We start from the raw sequence: 21,998 nt of genomic DNA on the forward strand, positions 1-21,998 counted from the left end.
GACACACAGGAAGCTGAGTGGTAGCCTTGTTACAGGAAATGTGAACAGCTGAAAATGTCTGGGTCTATTCCTATAGAAGACGTGGAGAGTGAATATTGAAGGAACCACTGGTATTCTCTGCCACAGGCATCCAATTAAACATTTTAGGAAGGAACTTAGTTTTAAACTTTATGTGTGTGTGTAGTCATAAAGTAATGCTTTGTAGCACATTTGGAGAATATAGAGAAGTGTAAACATGAAAATAAAACCTCTCATAATTATGACATTGAGTCCAAACCACAATTGTTATTTTGTTTCTATTTACTAGCTTTCTAAAAAACATTAAAAGAAAATACTTTAGTTGATTATCAGAGTAACACCTATTTATTGCAGAAAATAGAATATATATAGAAAATTGTAAGTATATATCACTTATTACCTCACCATAGTGACATTTTGAGATTTAACCTTGAATCTTAATGTACATGTTCGTTACTTTTTTTTTTTTTTTTACTCAGCAGTTTATTGGGATGTTTTTCTGTCATCAAATATTTTTATTTAGCAATTTTCAACAGTGTCTGACTTTCCATTGCATAGATGCTTATCGTTTATTAACCAGTCCCTCTATTATAGGGTCATGAGCTTGGGTTTTGGGTTCAGACATAGAGTTTGAACTTGACCCTGCTGCTTTGAGCTGTATTATTGGCACATGTTGCTGAGTCTTCCTAAGTTTTAGTTTCCTTACCTGTAAAATGGGAATATTAATATTATCCACCATATACAGTTATTCTTGGGATTAAAAGAGATATAATACACATGTTGTGCTTAGTGACATGCCTAGCATGAATATATAAGTGTTAATATAATCAGTCAATCATTTAATTTTGCCCATAGAGTACTTGATTTCTCTAATTGGTTCAGGCTCATATAGATCAGAAACTTGTAGATCTTTTACTATTCTCACAAGGGTGGTTGGACCCCACAGAAGTCTTGTGAGGTCTTTCAGGCCAGTGGTGTGCCCTTTTAGAACATGAGGGGCCAGATGGACAACCAGAATCCAGTAGACCATTAAACAGGTAACATATAAATATCATGGTCTTTCTCTGCAGTTATAGGGTAGGCCTGACCCTCTCTGCCTGCTTCCAGTGCTGAGGCCCCACAGCACTGATGATGAAATAGGGTGGGGGAGGGCCAGCGATGGTTTCAAAGCCCTCCTCCCTCTGCTTTCTGATTTGCTAAGCAAATTCCAGGTGTTTTACTTGCTAATCACATTATCATCCCTGATGCTTAATTATTTTCTGTAGGGAAATAGAGATGTTTGGGGCTTTCAGGAAATTAAATTGAACTTCAAAAGCCACTTCCACATAACAATTAACATTTTGAAATGGTAATTCCTCAGGGTTTTTGCTAGGTTGGTTTACCCAGTTTTTTTTTTTTTTTTTTTTTTTTAAGGGCATTCTTTAAATAGTAGATTTATTTGTTCTATTTATTTGAGATTATATATATATTTTAAACTAGACATGTTAAGGCTTCATAAATCCCTAGTAAAATGGAATAAAAATGTGTGGCTGGGGTCTTTACGCCAGAATAACGCTGTGATCTACAGAGTGAGAAATTGTAGGTGATCATCTGAGTTCTATATTTGAGAGGAGCCTATTATCACTGGAAGGAGGTATCCATTGGCCTGCTCGGAAAAATAAGTGGGTTCCTGTTAGTATAGCAACAGTGTCTGAGAGCGACTTCCATATGCATAGAGGCAAATTTCCATGGTGGACACTATCCCCATCCTTTAATAGTCTGTATAACCTCAGCACTAATATTTTCAATCTCATTTTAATAATGCAGACATTCTAGAGATTCTGCGTGTCCTAAACATCCCTTCTCTAGATACCCTGGTGTGCTCTTCTTAATCTTTTATGTTGCCTTTAAGTTCAATATTTTCTGATTTACCTAAACATGGGTACATTTGCAGTGGGATCTTAAATCCTAATCACTCTGCTTCCCCTTAAAATGATGTGGGTGCAGAATTCTTTGAATATTGCCACACATCAGCTTTTAAGAGTTGTTTCCAGGTTATGAGAGCCACAGCCCATTCCCAATAGCCTGTTTTTGCAGGGAGCCTGACTCCAGACTGGTCTGGAAAAGGCAGAGACACTATGGTCTGAATGATTGGGATTCCAGAGCCAGTTCCATCACTTACAAGGTGTGTAACCTAAGGCAATTTACTCAACCTTTGTGTCTCACTTTTCTTATTTAAAAATTAAGGATAATAACACCTCACTTATAGGATTCTTGTGGGGCTTAAATAAGTGTTTGCACTTAGGAAGTATCCAAAAACACCTCTTTCCTTTTTTTTTTTCTTTTTTTTTAATCCTGGAAAATCTGAGTGTGGAAGAGCTGCTGAACAATAGGTTAGCTCTATATTCTATAAGAGCGTGTCTATCAAATGCAGAGCTCTATGTGTTTATTGACTACTAGCTTCAGCTTCTGTGCAGCTGAGATACAAATTCAGCCCTAGGCTTTTATCCCCGGATCTGAGAGGAGGAAGGCAGGTACCTGTAATTATAGCAGCAGTGAGGAGTTGCAGCTGAATTGCATAGTGTGTTAAGGCTTTTCTCTGGTGCTTGGCTTGGGTATTGCTATAGTGATTCTGGGAGTAACAGACAGTATTTTAGTAAGTATTTGTCTCTCTATTATCCATCCTAACGTAATCCTAGAATCTCTGCAGACATGCAAGAGTTCTTTTGTTGCTCTCTGGCAGCAGATAAAAGGGCCTATTATGATAAAGTGGCCTGTGCAGAGTTTAACAGCCTTTTCAGGGACTGGCACTAGATTACATACATATGGAGGGGTAGATTGAAGATAGTTTTTTCCACCGATATTTGTAAAATCTTCGATTCAAGTTTCCATGAATCAAAATACTGCCCTACAAAAGTCTAAGACTCTAAGCCTTACAAATGCTTGTGTCTTGTTTCTTCATTTGTTTTCTTCATGTTGATTGGTCAAGAAGACAGCTGCACAGTAGATCTTTCCAAGGAGGTATGATGGGGTGGTTGGGTTTTCTGTGTGGGTGATAGTTGGGAAGGTGAGGTTAGGTTGGAGGGGGACTCCTTTGTTCCCTCTGCTAATCCCCTTTAATCAATTATTCGGTTCCTCTTTCCCCCAATTCTCATAATAGAACATTGGTGTTCCTAACATCAATTGAATGAGAAATAGCTACTCTAAACAGCATCTGCAAAATGACGTTTATGAAATCTAAAAGAAAATGAGCCCTCAAACCCAGGTAATTTACCATTTTCTCTCATTCATTTGAGAGCCCCAGTAACCAGGTCACCTTGACATGCCAAAGGGATTTAAAATCTTTACCGGAACTTATTGAATGTGCCATTTTACTATGGTCATGTCTACATGACTTCCCTAGCCTTTGAGAACAGAGATGACTCTCAACTAGCTGTGTCCAAGGTAGGAATGAAGAAAGCCTTTTATATAGCTTATGTTGTTTTCTCTCTTAGCCTTCTCTGACTCATTCCTTCCCAGTGGTGGACAGCTATGATGCCTTGTCTTTTTTCCTCTTCCTCAACGTAGACAGCAGGCTGGCTTTACTCAGTTCTCTTACCATGTTCTATCACATTATCTATCCTTCATTTGGGTGTAGGGTCTTTTCCGATCACCCTTCTGCTTTTTTAGGATTCACTTCCACTTCCTTCTACCCATAATCATCCTATTCTCAGTGTGTCTCTTTCCCTCTTTTTGTAGCTAGTGGCTTTGTTAAATAACCCAAATCTCACAAAAGCCTGCACAGAGAGGCTGGGGTGGTGGTGGAGGTGTTTGGGTCATCTGGTAGCATAGAAGGATGACTGAGGTGCTGACATAGAATGTGCAGCTACAGTGGCCACATTGTATAAACTCTAAGTTAACACACAGGTGTGATGTGTATGAGGGGACTTATAGGGACAGTGGGATCGTGTGGTAGAAACTGGGACTGTTCACTACATATTACACAAATCATACTTGCATATGCTTTGCATTTTATATGCGTTTGTACACACAATATTTATTTAATCCCCTAATAAGCCTAAGACATAGGTGCTGTTAACTTCCTTTCCTAGTTGAGAGAACAGGAAGCCTAATAACTTTCCCCAACTATCCCAAATATTGAGGACTTTAAAGCTAATTTAGACTTTCACCACTAAGTCTTCTGATCCTTTCATTTCAATAACTTTTAGTTGAATTTTTCTACTGTCAGATTGGGATGTGTGGTTCTCCAAGCATACAGTTGGAACTAGAGCAGGCGTTGCATGTTGTAACAAGAACATCTTCCTCAGCAGCAAGAGCCATTTCTGTTCTGAAAAAATTGTCAAATAGCCTTTCCCAATTTTGGTTTACTTATTACATAGAGAAAACACATAGAGGAATGTGAGTTATTCAATTTCTAGAGTGTGGCACAATGTTAAGATGACAGTAATAATGGTGAAATTAGTAATAAGGACGATGGTTACTCTTCATTGAATATCTACAACATGCCAGATATAATGCAGGTGTTTTTCACGTGTTATTTCATTCAGTCCTCACAGCAAGTGCATTACTCCAATTTTAGAGACAAGAAGACTGAGACTTCAAGAAGATAAGCAATTTATCCAGGACTCCACACCTAGTAAGTGCTGAAGTTAAAATTTAAATGTGGGTCTGACTGGCTTCAGAGCCCAGGTTCTTTAGTTTGTCATATGCACTTATTCTGGCTTCTTGATGTGAATGAACTCAAAGAATTTAAATGCCTACAATATATTTATCCATTTATACATATTGACTCATAAACACATTAAGTCAAATCATATAAAATTGCTAATATTTGGCCTTTTTGGACCAAGAAAAATAATAATTCTGTGCGGTTTAATGCAGTGTTTCTCAAAATGTGGTCTCTGGACTACCAACAGCAGCAGTGCCTGGGAACTTGTTAAAAATGCAAGTTCTCAGATCCCACCCCAGATCTACTGTATCAGAAACTGAGGATGAGATTTAGCAATCTATGGCATAACAAAACCTCCGGTGATTAGGATACCCACTAACATTTGAGAGCCACTGGTTAATGTTTTTATTGAGCAGCTACTCTGTGCCAGGTTCTGTGCTTGTCATTGTTTTTATAGCATGAACAGAAATGGCCATGGTTCCTGCCCCCAGAGAATTTATACTTTACTGGAAAGGACAAAGCTTTGAGAAGCACAAATATCATGTTATTCTTTTTAGTGGTATTTATATTTGTATTAAGGTTTCTAGATCTCTGCCAAATGATTGGAGTCTTCACAGGCAAAATTAGAGTGGGGAAAAAAAAATCTATCTTCCCATGACACGGGTGGGCAAGACCAAGCAAAATGACATAGATCCAGGCAGGGTGTGGGAACGAAGTTGGGGCCAGTGCTCAGCACCATCAAATCCAGACAGCTTGGGTCCCTCCTCTGCCCTCTCCCTCATTCTGCCTCTAGGGGTGGCTCTGTTGCGTTTTGAGGCCCTGTGGGGGATGGGAGGAGTGCAATAAGTCCTCTTTTCAGCATGGGGCAGCTAAGAATGTTTGAGGTAGGACTTGGTCAGCCTCCAGCCAGCTGGTTCATCAAGCTACAGATCTGCTGCTACCTTTTGCTCTGAGGAGCTTCATTTTGTTGGCAGATGGCAAGATGTCAGAAAAGATGGCAAGATGTCAGATGGCAAGATGTCAGATTCCAGAATTTTGCATTTCTCTCCTCAGTATGCTATGCAGCATGATATATAGGATGGGTTACCTTTAGCAGCCTAGAGGCTGGTCTAGGGGACAGTCACACAGAAGGAAGAGGAAGAGGCAAGGGACAGTGAGTATGACAGTGATTGGGACCTTTCCATCTGTGGGTCTCCCCTGGTCTGAGGGGTGTGTTCCTTAATATACACTCGTTAACTCTTTGTCATCCCAAAGGCAGACATACCTAATACTCTTGTATTGAACAAGAGTCCTGAAAGTTTAAAGAACATTACTTTCCTGAGTAATATTTTAAAGTTAGAGGGGTCCCTAGGTGGCTCAGTCAGTTAAGCGGCTGACTTAGGCTCAGATCATGATCTCGCAGTTTGTGGGTTCATGCCCTGCATTGGGCTCTGTACTGACAGCTCAGAGCCTGGAGCCTGCTTCAGGTTCTGTGTCTCCCTCTCTCTCTGCCCCTCCCTCCCTCCCCTGCTCGCACTCTGTTTCTCTCTCTCAGGAAATAAAAATAATAAAAAAAAAAAAAATTAAAGTTAGAATCATCCTGGGTTCATATTTTCTTAATTCTTTTCTAGCCAACTTTTTATAAATAATACTTAAGTACAAGTAATGCAGCTTGAGTAAATCCTGGGTTTTTGTTTGCTTATTTGTTTGTTTATTTTGGTTCTGAAAGCATTTCAAAGTCATTTGTGCCACCAAATCCCCCCATCCCCCAATCAAGGAATAAACATCTGCTCTGTATTCTCTTTTTAACAAAACAAAACAGTATTTTAAGGCAATCTCAAGTAAATGAGCATTGAATCTCATTTGGATTCCCTCCCTTCCATTGGTAACAACTTAGAAAATAACTTGACAGAAAATTTAATGATGGGATTAGAACTTGAAGGTGTGCAGGGAAAGGGAGGATGCTTTGTGATGGTTTACGTTTTAAGTAGCGAAGGCACTTTTTTATGACATTAAGAAGGTTGCTCCTATTATTAATACTTAATTTGAATTAAATTCCCAGATGTAATTCCAGCCTTGTTATAGGAGAAATAATTCATATACACAAATAGCAGCAACTGTTTACTTAGCAAAGGCAAGCAGAATGTGTATCATACATCAGGAATGGAAGTCCCACCTCTGAGAATTCAGAAGAATGCTCTCCATAAACAGTGCAGATTTTTACCCGATGGATTAACTTATATTCCTCTGCTTTTACCGAGTGGGGGGAAATTCTAAAGGTTATGAAATCAATGCAAGCTGCTCTTAGATTGTATCATTTGCTTGAAATCAGGATCCAGATTCTTCTCATTCCCTGAAAGACAAATCTATTTTTCTCCTGGAGTCCTTGAGAAATTCCCAGAGTATGTTCAAGTATTACATGAATAATTCATTTTACTCACTACACATTACAGCACTTAACAAAGACTGTGGCCAGAATCCCCTCCTCGGGGAAGCTAATTTGGAGCATCATTACAGCTCTGATTTCACAATGTTTAGTGGTTTTATGACCTACCTGATGAAGTCCTTCTTTGTTTTTCAGTCCTTTTAGAGAAACACTTCAAGTTTAAAATTTCACTGAGTACATTCTTGGAAGGAAATAATCCTAGACTTTCTTTTAAAAAAAATTTTTTTTTTAAATTATTTATTTTTGGGAGTCAGAGAGACAGAGAGGAGGGGAGTCTGCTGAAACAGGCTTCAGGCTCCAAGCTCTGAGCTGTCAGGACAGAACTTGACATGGGGCTTGAACCTGCAAAGTGTGGGATCATGACCTGTGCTGAAGTCGGTCACTTAACCGACTGAGCCACCCAAGCATCCCTGGAAATAATCCTAGACTTTCATATTTACTCCATCCCCACTCCGAAGTAAGATGAAAAAATAAAAAAGTAAACAAAGAGACACTTTTGAATATAAATTCAATTTACTGCTCACAAATACTTCCTTACCACTGAAAATCAAATGGTATGATTTTAATGTCATATGTATATTTCTTCCTGAATTATTCAACTTTGCAACATGATCAGGAAAGCTAATTATGTAAATATATACGTGGACATCTCTTAGAACTGTGTATGGAGTCTTTTGTTTATTTTCCTTGACTTACAGCGCATTTTTTCTTATGGCTCTTATGGGAATTCATATGAAGCTTCATCTTGTCATAATACCTTAGAGCTATAATTTATTACCACATGGGATGTGTCCTACCAGAGAGCAGATGGGCCTGTGCATTGTAGCACATGCTGAAGTATAAAAAGACCAAAGGCAATGCTGGCTATTCAGCTGACTCCACCAATGAACTTCAATCTTCGTGCCTTCCTTCCTTTCTTTCTCTATCAATCCACAATTGCACAAAACAAACTCTTAGATACTTTAGGTTGCAATGAGGGAATTCCTCAATGATTCTACATAGCATACAGATGATTATCTGTTCTAGAATGACTTAATTTCAACTATCTACAGGGAATCCCATTTTTACTCACATGGATGGGCCAGTTACACTTGTTCTTAGATATACTTTAAAAAGCCCTAGTAGGTTATTCCCTAAAAAAAAGGAGAAAAATAAACTTTATTTTTCAGGGCACTTGGCCATTATGCATATGAAAAGATGTTCAGTTTACTAGCAATCAGGGAAAGGCAAATTGAAAATAAGTGATATATCACTTCACACTCATCAGCCTGACAGAACCAGAATAGAGTTGTAGCATCTAATGCTGACTGGGAAAAGGGGGAAAGGGTACTTCATACAATGCTGCTGGAAATGTGAAACATTACAGCCTGGTTGGAAAGCAATCTGGCAGTGTCTATTCAACTGAAATATACACATGAAAGCTATATACACATAAGATCCTATCTCATAGAAATAAAAGCACTATGTATAAAGATATAAGTAAATGGATGTTTATTTCAGTGTTGTTTGTTGTGGCAAAAAAAAAAAAAAAAGGAAATAGAATAAATTTCCACTAAGAGGAAAATCATTGAATAAATTATGACATACTGATGTCATATAATGTACTACTATTAAAAAGAAGAAATTAGTACTACACCAGATGACTTAGAGGGCTTTCCAAAAGAGATTGTTGAATGAGGAAAGCAATAACTAAAAAAACAAAACAGAACAAAACCCAAAATACATACATACCTGCATAATAATATATATGCTGTATAATATATAATATATAGTAATGTATAATATATAATATTTTTCTCCCTTTTTTGTAATACAGTATTAAAAAATCCCTGTATAAATGTATGTGCATATGTTATGTCCATCAGTGTACTGTGTGTGTATTTTTGCCCATGTGTTTGTAAGGGTAGCTCTGTATGAAGTGATATAAATAAAGAGAAAAACCTATTGGTTGTTTGACACAGATGCCTGGAAGAGAAGAGGCATGGATATATATGGAAAATGTGGATGTAAATGGGAAGACCAAAGGGAAGAATCAAACAAAAAAGATAAAGGGGGGAAAAAGGAAAAAGACGCACAAGAATACCTATGTGTCTATGTGAAGTTATGTATATGTGTCATTATACGTGGAGTTGAAAAAAAAAAGGAGAAAAAATAGCAAATGAAAATATTCTTGGAAAAGCTCCCTGTTATTCAAAGTTTAGTACATATTAGCTTAATCTGATTGCTTTCCTCTGATTTTGACAGAGGATAGAGGAGGAAAGAAAGGTGATTTTCTGATAGAGGGTATTGGGAGAAAGTGAGAGCAGGTTAAATGGAATTTGGAAACAGATGGGTTTTTGAAGCCTGAAGAGACCATGAGGTGGAAAGTAAGGAGACCCTTTTTCTCTATGTTATCATTTAATTGAGATTTGCTCCTTTAGGAACAGAGATGAGCTGGCTCCAAATCAAGTTGAAGAAATCCTGACTTAAAACAGGTCATTATACTCATTTTTGTAGAGTGGCTCACAAATCCATGTTATCCTTGACATTTATAGGGAATTGGGTTCTATACAAAAAAGGACAGCACTACACTATTATTTATCTTTAATGAAGTACTCATTAAAACTTTGACTAATTGAACAGTCTGGGTCCCTTCCCATAGGAAGTTTCCCCAAATTTGGAGCACAGATTTGGGTAGCTGTGGGAGTGGAAAATGTCTAGAATCTGAGAAAAGATCATATAGATTATTCATGAGGAGATGGTTTCTCCTATGGAAAATACATGTATATGATGGTTTCCATTTTTTTCAACTATGTTATAATGAATGTATCTTATTATATAATTTATGTAATCATATTGCATAAAATATGTAAAATAGAAATAGTAAAATACATTTTTTAATAACAGAAACACCTCACAAACCATTGGATAATATTTCAGCACATTCCATTGCTTTTTTTTCTAATATGTACCTTTTTTTCCCAAATTTTTACCTTGACTGTGTATAATTTTATGCTAATTTTTTTACTTTGTACCATTAGTTTAAAGCATTCATTAACATGAAGTAAAAGACAAAAATGGTAAAGATAGCAGAACATGTATATTTGTAAATAGTGAACTTTTCCTGTAATCTATCCTATGTATCACTGGCAAATTCAGATTTAAAGTAAGCTTTGTTAATTCTTCCTTTAGACCTTAAAGTGTCTTCCAGAGCTTTCATTCTGCTCTCTGTCTGACCAGCACTCCCCTGGCTTCTACTAACTCTTCTTGCAGATTATTCTAGAAGAGAGTTTAATTTTATCTTCTGAGCATTAGAGTCCCTGTCCAGGACCTGAAGGCCACACTGACTGGCAAATCTCACTGACACCGAAATCATCACCTGTTATTCCCAAACTAGGTTTTCCATCTGAATTTCTTTCTTCCCTTTTTCCTGATGGACCTTTTGTTCTATCAAACTTGGAAGGAGTCATTTTTGATTTCTCTTTATCTTCTTTATGCACATGTAAAATGCAATCCTTAAAAATATTTTCTTTAAGGGCGCACCTGGCTGGCTTAGTTGATAGAGCATGAGACTCTTGATCTTGGGTTTGTGAGTTCCGGCCCCACGTTGGGTGTAGAGATTACTTAAAAATAAAATCACTAAAAACATTGTCTTTAAGTACAGTTGACCCTTGAACAGCATGGGTTTGAACAGTGCAGGTCCACTTCTACACAGATTTTTAAAAATTAAATAAAGTGCAGTGCTGTAAATGTAATTTCTTTTCTTCATGATTTTCTTTAAAAAAAATTTTCTTTACGTGTATTTATTTTTTGAGAGACAGAGACAGAGCACAAGTGGGCAGAGAGAGAGGGAGACACAGATTCTGAAGCAGGCTCCAGGCTCTGAACTGTCGGCACAGAGCCCAACACGGGGCTCAAACTCACAAACTGTGAGATCATGACCTGAGCTGAAGTGAGACACTTAACCGACTGAGCCACCCAGGTGTCCCCCCTCATGATTTTCTTTTTTAAATGCTTTTATTTATTTATTTATTTATTTATTTATTTATTTATTTATTTATTTATTTATTTTTTAGACAGAGACAGAGCATGAACAGGGGAGGGGCAGAGAGAGAGGGAGACACAGAATCCGAAGCAGGCTCCAGGCTCTGAGCTGTCAGCACAGAGCCTGACGCGGGCTCTGAACTCACAAACTATGATATCATGACCTAAGCTGAAGTCGGACGCTTAACCGACTGAGCCACCCAGGCGCCCCATGATTTTCTTAGTAACATTTTCTTTTCTCTAGCTTGCTTTACTGTAAGAATACAGTATATTATGCATACAACATACAAAATATGTGTTGACTATGTTATCAGTAAGGCTTCTGGTCAACAGTAGACTATTAGTAAAGTTTTGAGGGAGTCAAAAGATATACATAGATTTTTGACTGTGTGAGGGTCAGCACTGTGCCCCCTATATCATTTGAAGGTCAACTGTAATCTTTCCTAATTCACATCTTCACTATCTTTTGCTTTATCTGTTGAGAGATAGTGTAGTACTCTGCTTAAGGAGATGGGCTCTGGAACTAGATGGACAGGGGTAATATCCCAGCTCTGCTCTGTAGTAACTGTATGAGTTTGGGCAAGATTCTTAATGCCTTTCCTTGTCTCTGATCTGTAAAACAAATGATATAATGGTACTTACTGCACAAGGTTGTAGTGAGGACTACAGAGTGTCTAGAGTGTAGCCTCTGTTATATTTGATGCCTGTGTAATCTATTCTGTGTACTACTTCCAGATCAATTTTTCTAAAGCACAGTTTTACTGATTACCTCCCTCTTTCCTCTCACCCTCCAACCCCCATTATACTGCTTTCCAGATGAAATCAAAACTACTTAATCCGGTATTTAAAATCCTACATAATCAGATTTCAAGAACCTTTCCGTGTGGTCCCCTTCATGCTAGATAATCCAAACTACAAGCTGTTTTATTTTTCTGAAGAGGCCTAGTATAAGATAGATATATATTATATTTAAACTTTCATAAAGCAAAAACACTAAAAACTGGAACAAGGTCTTAGGGAGCCTTGCTATGCCATGAATTAAAATTTTGGTTGCTCAATTGAAGGAGGTCCTGTGAGAGTGTCTCCTGCAGCTGGGATGGCAGGAGGGCTCCGGGGAAAATTGAAGCAGAGGTTGGTTACCACCAGGTATGGAAGTATGTCAGTCTATTAACAACTGTTAAGGGCAAAGTGAGGCATGTGAGCTGGATGTCAGCCCAGGCCAGGTGCCTACCCCTTGACTGCCCTCCTCTTGTTCATTGAGCTCAGAAAAGACCTACATGAAACGCCACCTTCATTCTTATTGCTGTACCTTTCTGAAATCCCGTAGCATTTCTAAATAACTCTATTTGGGAAGTTACACATTTGTCTGCCTCTTTTGTAGTTATTTTATACATTGAACACATATAATTATGTATGATTAAGTAGCTAGAAAACCTGCTTGAAGGCAGAGACTGTGAGCTTTTCATCTCTGCATCCATATCCTGGTGCTCTCATCAGTCAGTATTTGCTGAGTGAATAACTTTGAACCAACACTGTTCAATATATTTTTTTTTTTCCTGCCAAGGAATATACTTGTGCTCACTAGTGCTTTTGCATACTGATTACAAATTACCAGGTTTGAATTCTGGTAGTATTTTGTATGTGCAAACTTTTTTTTTTTTTTTTAAAGAAGCAACAATTAGGTTTATTTGCATGTACCAGGAACTACCTCATCTGCATTGCTATAAAAACTATGTTCTCACTTTAGTGTGGAATTCTTTAGAAGCACTGGCTGAGTAAGCTTTGGAAACTAAATGTGCTGAATGGATGTATGCCACAACTGGCAAAATTCTAGAAAGCCCTGAGATCAGCTCTTGTGCTTTTCACTAGTTTCCAATCTTTGATTTCCATGTTTTGGTTCTTTCAAACCCATGTTTTGCATTTCTGAAATCAAGAATGGCCTGAGAGATCTCTTCAGTGGTGTTCATCACAAATGGACCATGTTGGACAACTGTTTCTCTTCACTGGCTCCCCAGCAATTAGGATGAAGTGGCGTCTCTCAGGATCCTTGTTCTCTACTGGGCCACTGGCACCTTCCCTCAGCATGGCTGTGTGATGAAGTTCTATTTTTTGTTGTGCATCATAAGGCCCAAAATACAGATTTCCAGATATGGCATAAATGAAGCTTATCTACCCTTTAGGAATAGTCTGAGAATGCTTTTCTCCATAGTCCAATTTGAAGTCCAAATACATGGTTGGTGTACAAGTATAAATCTTTTACTTTATTCCCAGGACTTTGCCAGAAATGACAGCAGCTGTCACACCATCCTTACTGGGTTTAGGAAGTAAAAATCTGAAATATTTTATGAAATTAAATTATTTCTTTAATTGATCATTCTGTTCGTTGGTTACTCTGCCTTTAGCTTGTCAGTCAAGTTGTCTGTTATTCAGTTATTCATTATTCATTTATCCAATGAATACCAACGATTCACAGCTGAAAGATACTGGTGGTCTCTAAACTGTTGTAAAATTTCTGGGATAATCCGATGCATCACTTGGACAAAATGTAGCCTTTATTTAAGGATAGTTTTAAATCTTTTCTAATTTTTAACCCTTAGAGTTATCTACTAAGTAAGTAGTTATGGAGCCATCTATATCTCAAAACATCCTACTGTGAGGTTTTTCTTTAATTCGCTCATTGAAGAGGTGTGGGGTGCCTGTGTGGCTCATGTGATTGAGTGTCTGACTTTGGCTCAGGTCATGATCTCTTGGTTCATTGGTTCAAGCCCTGCGTTGGGCTTTGCACTGACAACACAGAGCCTGCTTCAGATTCTCTGTCTCTCTCTCTTTCTGCCCCTTTCCCATTCATTCTCTCCCTTCCCCTCAAAAATAAATAAACATTAAAAAAAATTAGCTCATTAGGAATCAATACTTCTGCTGGAAGAATAGTCAGTCCACATTTTCTTATTTATAAACAAAAATGTCACTGATTTTTCTTTGTTGTGAACAAACCAACTCAAAATGATAATTTCTGAATATTAATCACTGACATTAAAAGTAAAACAAAAAATCTAGAGTTGTCTTGAGCCTGGTGATTGCCTGGTTGTCAACTCTGTTGGCCAGTTATCCCCTGAGAACTCTTTAGTACAGCTTTGATTTGTTAACATACAGTTTTTTCATGTTGCCCTCCATGTTGAAGTAAGGGAAATGCATTTCACCAGTGGTAGCTATTTTTACAGCATTAAAGGAGAAGAACAAAAATGAAAATGCATTTTGTCAGTTAACACAAAAGAAAATATTAAAGCTTTTGTCCTTAAAAAATTAACATTTGGGAAATAATTTTTAAAAATGTGGGCAGGAGGGGCGCCTGGGTGGCTCAGTCGGTTAAGCGTCCGACTTCAGCTCAGGTCACGATCTCGCGGTTCGTGAGTTCGAGCCCGGCGTCGGGCTCTGGGCTGATGGCTCAGAGCCTGGAGCCTGCTTCCGATTCTGTGTCTCCCTCTCTCTCTGCCCCTCCCCCGTTCATGCTCTGTCTCTCTCTGTCCCAAAAATAAAGTAAATGTTAAAAAAAAATTAAAAAAATAAAAAATAAATAAAAATGTGGGCAGGATGAGACTATCACTTTATATTATTTCTTATTTGATTTTTAAAAGGCCCAGGGTGACTTTGATAAGATACAAGAAAACTATATTGAAATCAAAAGGGCTTCTTGTAGTTATGTAAGGAAATTGTTAACATTATTAAGCAGTTTGAAAACTTCTGCTTTTATAAAGAATCAGACATGAATGAAAATCCTTGTGTTTGTTTGCTTTTTTAAACAAATGTAATGAGAATCTATAAAACCATACAGTTTAAAAGCAGAGAGTAATCTAAAAATCATTACATTCAATACCCTCATTCCCTCCCATAGGAATGTGTCAGGATACTCACTCACCAGCTTTAGTCTGCAGGTGGGGGTAGGGATTAGGCTCCCACTCAGGTCTTCCAACTCCCAGCCCTGTGCTCTTCTACTGTGTCATATTGTCATTCTAATTCAGTTTATTATGATCTCTCCTCTCAAATTCTTAGGTTTCTTAGTGGAATTTGTTACACTGGAATTTTGAGATAAAGCCTTGTGAAAAATCAAATGACTTCTTATTCACCAAAAATTAAATATATTATATTTGCATCTCAGCATGAGTCTAAAATACTATTCTGTGTATATGTGTTGGCATTTCATTGTAAGTTTTTTTGGGAACAGTTAAAGTCTTGGTGATATTGGTCTTTCCAACAGCATCTAGTGGGAGTAACTCAGGTGAACAGGTACTTTTGAGGCAAAATTCTTAAAAAGTAGTTATTTATCTGTTGTACCTAATTCAAGCACCACAAGAACCTTGATATTGTCAGTAGCATGTTAAGAGGACAATATTGCATATGAAAGAATTCACGTAGGGCCAGGAGAAATTATAACCTTGTCATTTCTAAATGTTTCATTAATATGTAACGAAAGAGAGATACAGTGCCCATGCTGACTATGTATGCATTGTCCTTCCCTTATGTTTTGAGCAGGGGAATTCACAGCTGTGAGTCAGAATGATGGCATAAGGAACTCAGAGCTCTGATAATAGACCAAGAATTATCTTGGCAGAGAAATGAAGAGCAGTTACTACTGAGAAGCTAAAAAGAAAGTGCTAAGTAGATAATTAACATCTTTCTTCTCAGTGGCAACCTGGAAAAGTTTTTGGTCAGGAGCCATAAGAAGGTCTCAGGCCTATAAGAAGGGAGAAGACAAATAGATTTCCACACGAAAGGGAGGGTTTTAACCCTGTATGTGTGCTACCTTGTATGTGTGGAGGAGAAAGTGTGACCTAAACAAATTTATCTTTTGCTATTATTTACCAGAGCAGAATTGGTCTCTAACGTCAGTTTGGCTGTTTGAAAAATGAGGATACATGTTATCATTTTGTTACCTGAGCTTCCCTGAATACCTTGCAACTATTGATTTAGTATTTTTTGTATAGAGAAATAATTCCAACACGGAATTTGGTTAAGGGACAAGAGGCTTCCTGCACATGACCCCACTGTTTAGTATAGTCACACACAAGTTTTTCTCAGATGTGGACAACTGATAGCAGGAATCATGTAAATGTTCCCTGTGCAATCTTCCCAATAAAATATAATTCCTTATTGGAAAGCAAGAATCTGCATTCTTTTCTGCTTTCCATATACGAAAAGCTAATAATCCATTTTGGACAACTGTTAAAGAAATTAATACTTTTATGCACAGTTAAGAACTTGTGACTGTGTAATTGTACTTCTCACTAGATCCTGTTGTGCTCTTCCTTAGACATTCCAAGCCCTCGTATTTCTTCTCATTTCCTCGAGGTTTTTTTCTAGGGCTCTCCACCCATAATCGTATCAGGTCCTTGTTCCAATATTTTATCGTATTTTAGATTTTTCTCTTCTGCTTCCCCTAGGAAGTGTTGCTTCATGAGTCATTTATTCAACTAATATTTGCTGGGATCCTGCTCTATCTCTGGCTCTGTCCTAGGTGCTTATTAAGAAGACAAGGTCCTTATTCTCCTGGAATTTATATTCTAGTGTTCTAATTCCTTGGACCTTTTGTGGGGTAATTATTCTAATAAACTAATTTGTATTGTGGAATCAGTTTTAAGCATTTGATGAAGTGACATTTCCTACCCAGATAACACTCGGTAGCAATCTAACTTGTAAACATTTATTGAACACCTAATGTTGTGGTGGGAATACAAAGATGAATAAGGTTCAGGTCCATGTTCTAGTAATCTAGTGAAGGAGACTGATGCCTGTTTATTGAGGGTGATAATTAGAAATAATTGTGCACTTCTCTTTTGCTTTTTTGGAACAAACTCATCCTAGCCTATGAAGGCATCCATCTGCCTAGGATGATAGGAGAGGATGATGATTAGAATTTGTTAAGAAAGGACCATGCATGACAGTATTCAGTTTCTGTCACTCAAGAGTAGGATTCAAGAGCACAATAATAATCTTACAAATTGGGCTGTTTTCCTGAGAAGAGATCTTCTAAATGTCTTTTCTTCTCTTTTGGCAAATCAACAAAAGATAACAGAGTGTGGAAGGGAGGACCTTCTCCACTATTATGGCTTTATAGAGCCAGAGGTGGGGGGACGATGTGAAACAGAAGAATAACCCCTCCCCCTGTTCCAGACCATGACTTTAAGGAGGTGGAGAAAGAGAGAGAGAAGTCTGGAGGACACAAGGTGGTCAGGCTTAAGGGGACTCTGAGGTTGAGTGTTGGCAGCACAGACACTGAGGTGAGAGCTGTCGGCCTTTCACAGCAAGACAAGGTGACCTGAGACAGAAGCTATGGAGTACTTTGGGACTGGCAGAATCTCAAGTGATCTTTTCTGTAAATTGGAGGTAATAATAGCTACTCTGGGCGTTGTTATGTAGATCACATAGAAAAGGTATGTGAAGTGTCCAGTAAAGTGCTTGGAATCTAGAAAATACTTGAGAAGTACAAGTTGCCTCTGTTTCTTTTCAGTTTATGTGGCAGGGCTGCATGAAGTAACTTCCTCAACATTTGAAAAGACTTAAAAAACGACTGGCCTGGCTCACTACTTTTCTAGCTGTGTGACCCTGAGCAAATTGTTTCACCTCTTTGAGCCTCAGTTTCCTCATGTATAAAGTGAGAATAATATTAGTAACTACTTTGTGGGATGGTTATGTCGATTAAAAGAGATAACATATAAAAATGAGCTTGGGGGTGCCTGGCTGGCTCAGTCAGTGGAACATGCAACTCTTGATCTCCAGGCCATGAGTTCAAGCCCCACATTGGGCGTATAGCTTGCTTGCTTGCTTACTTACTTACTTGCTTGCTTGCTTGCTTGAATACTTAAAAAAAAGTATTCAAAAAAATACTTAAAGCCCATATTTTAAAAAGTGGGCTTAGCCTAGTGTTTTGCATGTGGTAAGAGTGTAATAAATGTTTACCATATCTGAGAATAGAGATTTATACTTTTTGTTTCTTCTTCCCATTTTATCTTATGTGCCTAAACTTAGCCTCAATGTTTTTCTTCATTGCAAGGGTACCTACCTCAAGTAATTATTTATTTTTTTTTCTATCGTTTTAACTCCATGTTATGTACGCTGCTGTTTTATATTTGGAATTCTACAGCAGAACAGGTGGTCCATAGGGATAAGAACTTCTTTTCTACTCTGAACCTAAAGGTGAGCAGTGTGACTAAAAGAGAAAGGCTTGCATTTATTTATCCCCTGTTGCCTACATTTGCAGTCACCCAATTAATGATTACCAGTTGCATATGCAAATTACTCCCAAGAGTAGCTTAAGGAACACTTTATTAGTCTTCCAAACCAGGAATAGATCTTAAAATAGTGACTGGGGATTCGAAGTCCCTCTTTACTGTGCTAGAATAAACAGTGCATGGCCCATCACAGTCACACGATGACCCTAAATTTTGCTGTAGCCCACTGATACAGGTGTATATATGTGCTTTATAGATCATCCTTAATATACAATAACATCTGGCCACGGTTCTTTTTTGAAGACACTGATAGGCAAATAGTGCAAAGTGGGCTTCCATGCTTGCTAATTATTCCTGTGGGTAAGGTGAGACCACTGGCAGTAGAATTCTAGAGGCTTGCAGCAGGAGCTCCTACTGGAGTCCAGGATCACAAGTCCTGGGATCATTGTGAGGGAATATTTCTATCATCAAGCCTAAGGGGAGACATGGCCCTGGTCACCTCCCTAGAAATGGATTCCCAGAAAGTTTCCCTCTTCTCAGGCATACTCAAAAGAGTAGAATCTCAGAGACAGAAGGGATTTTGAATATCAGCAGACATCTAGTTCAAACTTCAAAGCACCTTGTAGGTGTCTGATTCAGTGAACAGAAGAGCTGACATGTAGACTTTTTTTCACTAATTTGAATCTTTTTTTTTTTTTATTGGAAAAAGCAAGACAAGGAGAATCATTTATATATTTTTCCTCCTGAGAAGTTGTGAATCTTGGGTGAAATTTTATAGGTCTATTGAATTTAATTTAATGGTTGGAATATCACCTTCTGGACAAGGAAATTTAAAATATTCACTTTTCCTACCACTTTCTGGAACAAGATAAAGCTTCCTATAAGTAAAGAAGGTTTTCCTAATGTTTCAGTGGTTATCTAATATGTCACATACCTGATCCCTCATGGAGGGCTGCCCTTTGTTCCTGAGGATCTGTCAGACATGTTAGTCAAGACACGACTACACATGGGCTCTTCTCTCCCCAACTGGTCACCATGATCCCCAAAGGGAAAACAAAACTGTAAGAAATACAGAATATTTTTTTGTATTTCCTTGTCGCTACCCTGTGAGGACTTCAGGTACTTGGCAAATTTGGTTTTGCTCCTGAGGAGGAGTCTGAACAGAAAAGAAAATTGTGTCCATAGAGATTTAGGTTGTTCAAACTAAGCATGCATTTTCCAAGAAAATAATAGATTATATAGTCCAGCTCTTAGAGTTAAACTGTTTTTTTTTTCCTTTTTCATTGGCATTATTTTTTTTCACTATATAACATTTTCTAGATAAGATTTTTGAGTGCTTCCATCCAGTACCATGAGTATATTTTTCTGTTCTTCTTTTTTAGTACAGTGTGACTCAGCAGCGGTAACGATATCTTACACTTCATTTCCCAATAGCTGTTGTGAGCTGTAGGATAACTCTAACCTTAGTCTGATGTGGGCACCTTCTACTCTTCAGAGCAGAGATCATTACCTGAGGACTTAATCTCTGTCTACCCTGTTTGAACTGTGCCAAGAATTAGACAATTCCTCAATGAACTATTGCATTATGAAGACAAGTGATTTTTTTTTTCCAACAGATGAGGGTTTCAGACATTTTAAAGCAGGATGTAACTATAGCTTTGCTTCCCCTTCCCTAAATGAGTCACATCTCCAGTTTCCTCTTTATATAACCATTCCCCCCCCCCCCCCCCCCCCCCCAGTTTTCTGGTAACACCTCCAGGCCTCTCTTTCTACACTCTCCCTCTGCCATCACCTCTGTACCAGTGGCTCAACCAATTTCCTTTACCCGTGATTTCTAAATCTCTGTCTAGTCATGTCCTCTTTTCATGCCATCGAAATTTCCTTTGATACCTCAAGAATTGTGTGCCCAAACAGCTCTCATTTTCTTCTTCCCAGAATTCGTGCTTTTGTTCTACTAATGCCATTACTTGAACTCAGAATCTTGGGTTTGTCTTTGACTGTTTCCTTACTCTCATGGCTAAACATTTTCTAAGACTTGGAGACTCCTCATTCTCAGTTCATCTGGATCTGGGTTATCTTTATGTTCATAGCTAGGTACTCATTTTTCTACAAGGATGATTGCAGTAACCTCCTTATTTATTTGTCTGTCTTCATTCTTCCCTTCTTTTGTTTCATGTGGATATATTATTATGTGTACATAATTTTTTTAAGTTAGGCCCTATTTATCATTTTTAAAATTCAACTTAAGATTTTCTGTAAGTGTAACATTGCTTAGTGCATTTAAGATAAATCTGGCTAATAAATCCTACCCAGAATTCTTCAGGAGTAAAACTTTTGAACAAGTTGATGTATTGCTGTATATATTTAAGTATTTATATAGCTGCATTTTGCTAATTGTTAGTTTTATGAGTAAAGCAGACAACGAGTTGTTTTTTTATTCAAACTGTCTTTTTGTAGGTTCATGTATACTTTAGTCTTATAGTGTTTTTTGACTATCTCAGAATATTCTACAAAACAGAAAGCTTGATTGAGATGATGACAGTTTTTTTTTTTGTACTGAACTCTTAGTGACATTGTTTTTTTTTTTTTTGTTTTTTTTTTTTTCAGCTGCAAGGCTATGTACTGAGACATTTAGCATTTGCCTTGTGAGAAAATGTTCTGTGACAAAGCTTGAATAGAGTGGGGGTGTGGTGAATAATTAGGTTTCTTCCATATTTAGATCCTATGATTTATGTTACCCCTGCTCTTACTGGAGCAAGATTTTTATGTGGGAACAGTACTAGTCTGGATAAAGAGTATGTAATTTGGGGAATTGGTATTTTCTGCAAATTTTTCAGTTCTTCTTGGTTCATCATGTGTAATATTTTCTTAGAATTCAGTCACTACTCTTAAGATCTTACAGTTTTTTGTTTGTTTATCATTAGGAGCTCTTTTTGTTTTTGGTAAAATCAATAATGACATAATGTAAATTTAAAAAGTCCTAAATTATTTAAAATTATATTGTGAATTTCTTCTACATTAAGATTAGAAATGTACCAAATCATGGTTTTAACATAGAAATTTTGATCTAGTTTAAAATTGTGTAATGTATTGCATGTTATTGTTCAAATACTTTCAGATTTAACTACCTACATAGACATATATATTACATTTGTAAACAAACAAGCAAACAAACAAACAAAAAAAAACAAACAAAAACCTCACAATATCCTTATTGCAGCTAATAGTTGGCAAAGAAATCCCTCAAACTTACCAAGGACTGAAGGAGAGACATAAACTCCTGTCACTTGATGCTAGAAAGGAATCAACAGACCACATTTCTGGCTTATTTCCATATTCAGAAAAACCTTCACTTTTCAGTTCTACAAAGGGAAAAGCATTAGCAAAAATGTCCCTTTGCATTCCTTCATGAAACCTTTTTACTTAATGGAAATCTTAGCAAATATTTTTTTTTTTTTACTTTTATTGATAATGGTCTAGCTACATAATAGAAGCATAATGAAATGAGCATCTAATGTACTTCACAACTGCCAAAAACAGTGCCAATTAGGACAGAAAGGATTGCTCTAGTTCTATTTATTTCAAAGACCCTTTTTATATTTTTTGTTGCTATGTGGTAAATATTGTGATTAAAAATTTCCTACTCCACTTTCCTGTTATT

General features: G+C 37.4%; 2 protein-coding genes across 4 annotated transcripts in view; one reads left to right on the top strand and one right to left on the bottom strand.

The window, feature by feature from the left end:
* The window catches only part of GRIK2 (glutamate ionotropic receptor kainate type subunit 2), a 651,919-nt gene that overhangs the window by 20,874 nt on the left and 609,047 nt on the right, over positions 1-21,998 (top strand). The window lies entirely within an intron of this gene.
* On the bottom strand, positions 12,980-14,285 carry PIR (pirin). Its single transcript, XM_042937451.1, is given in 3 exon segments — positions 12,980-13,114; positions 13,116-13,446; positions 14,263-14,285. Coding segments are annotated over 3 exon segments (489 nt in total).

Source organism: Panthera leo, chromosome B2 (assembly GCF_018350215.1).
Source record: "Panthera leo isolate Ple1 chromosome B2, P.leo_Ple1_pat1.1, whole genome shotgun sequence".
NCBI classification, from domain to species: domain Eukaryota; kingdom Metazoa; phylum Chordata; class Mammalia; order Carnivora; family Felidae; genus Panthera; species Panthera leo.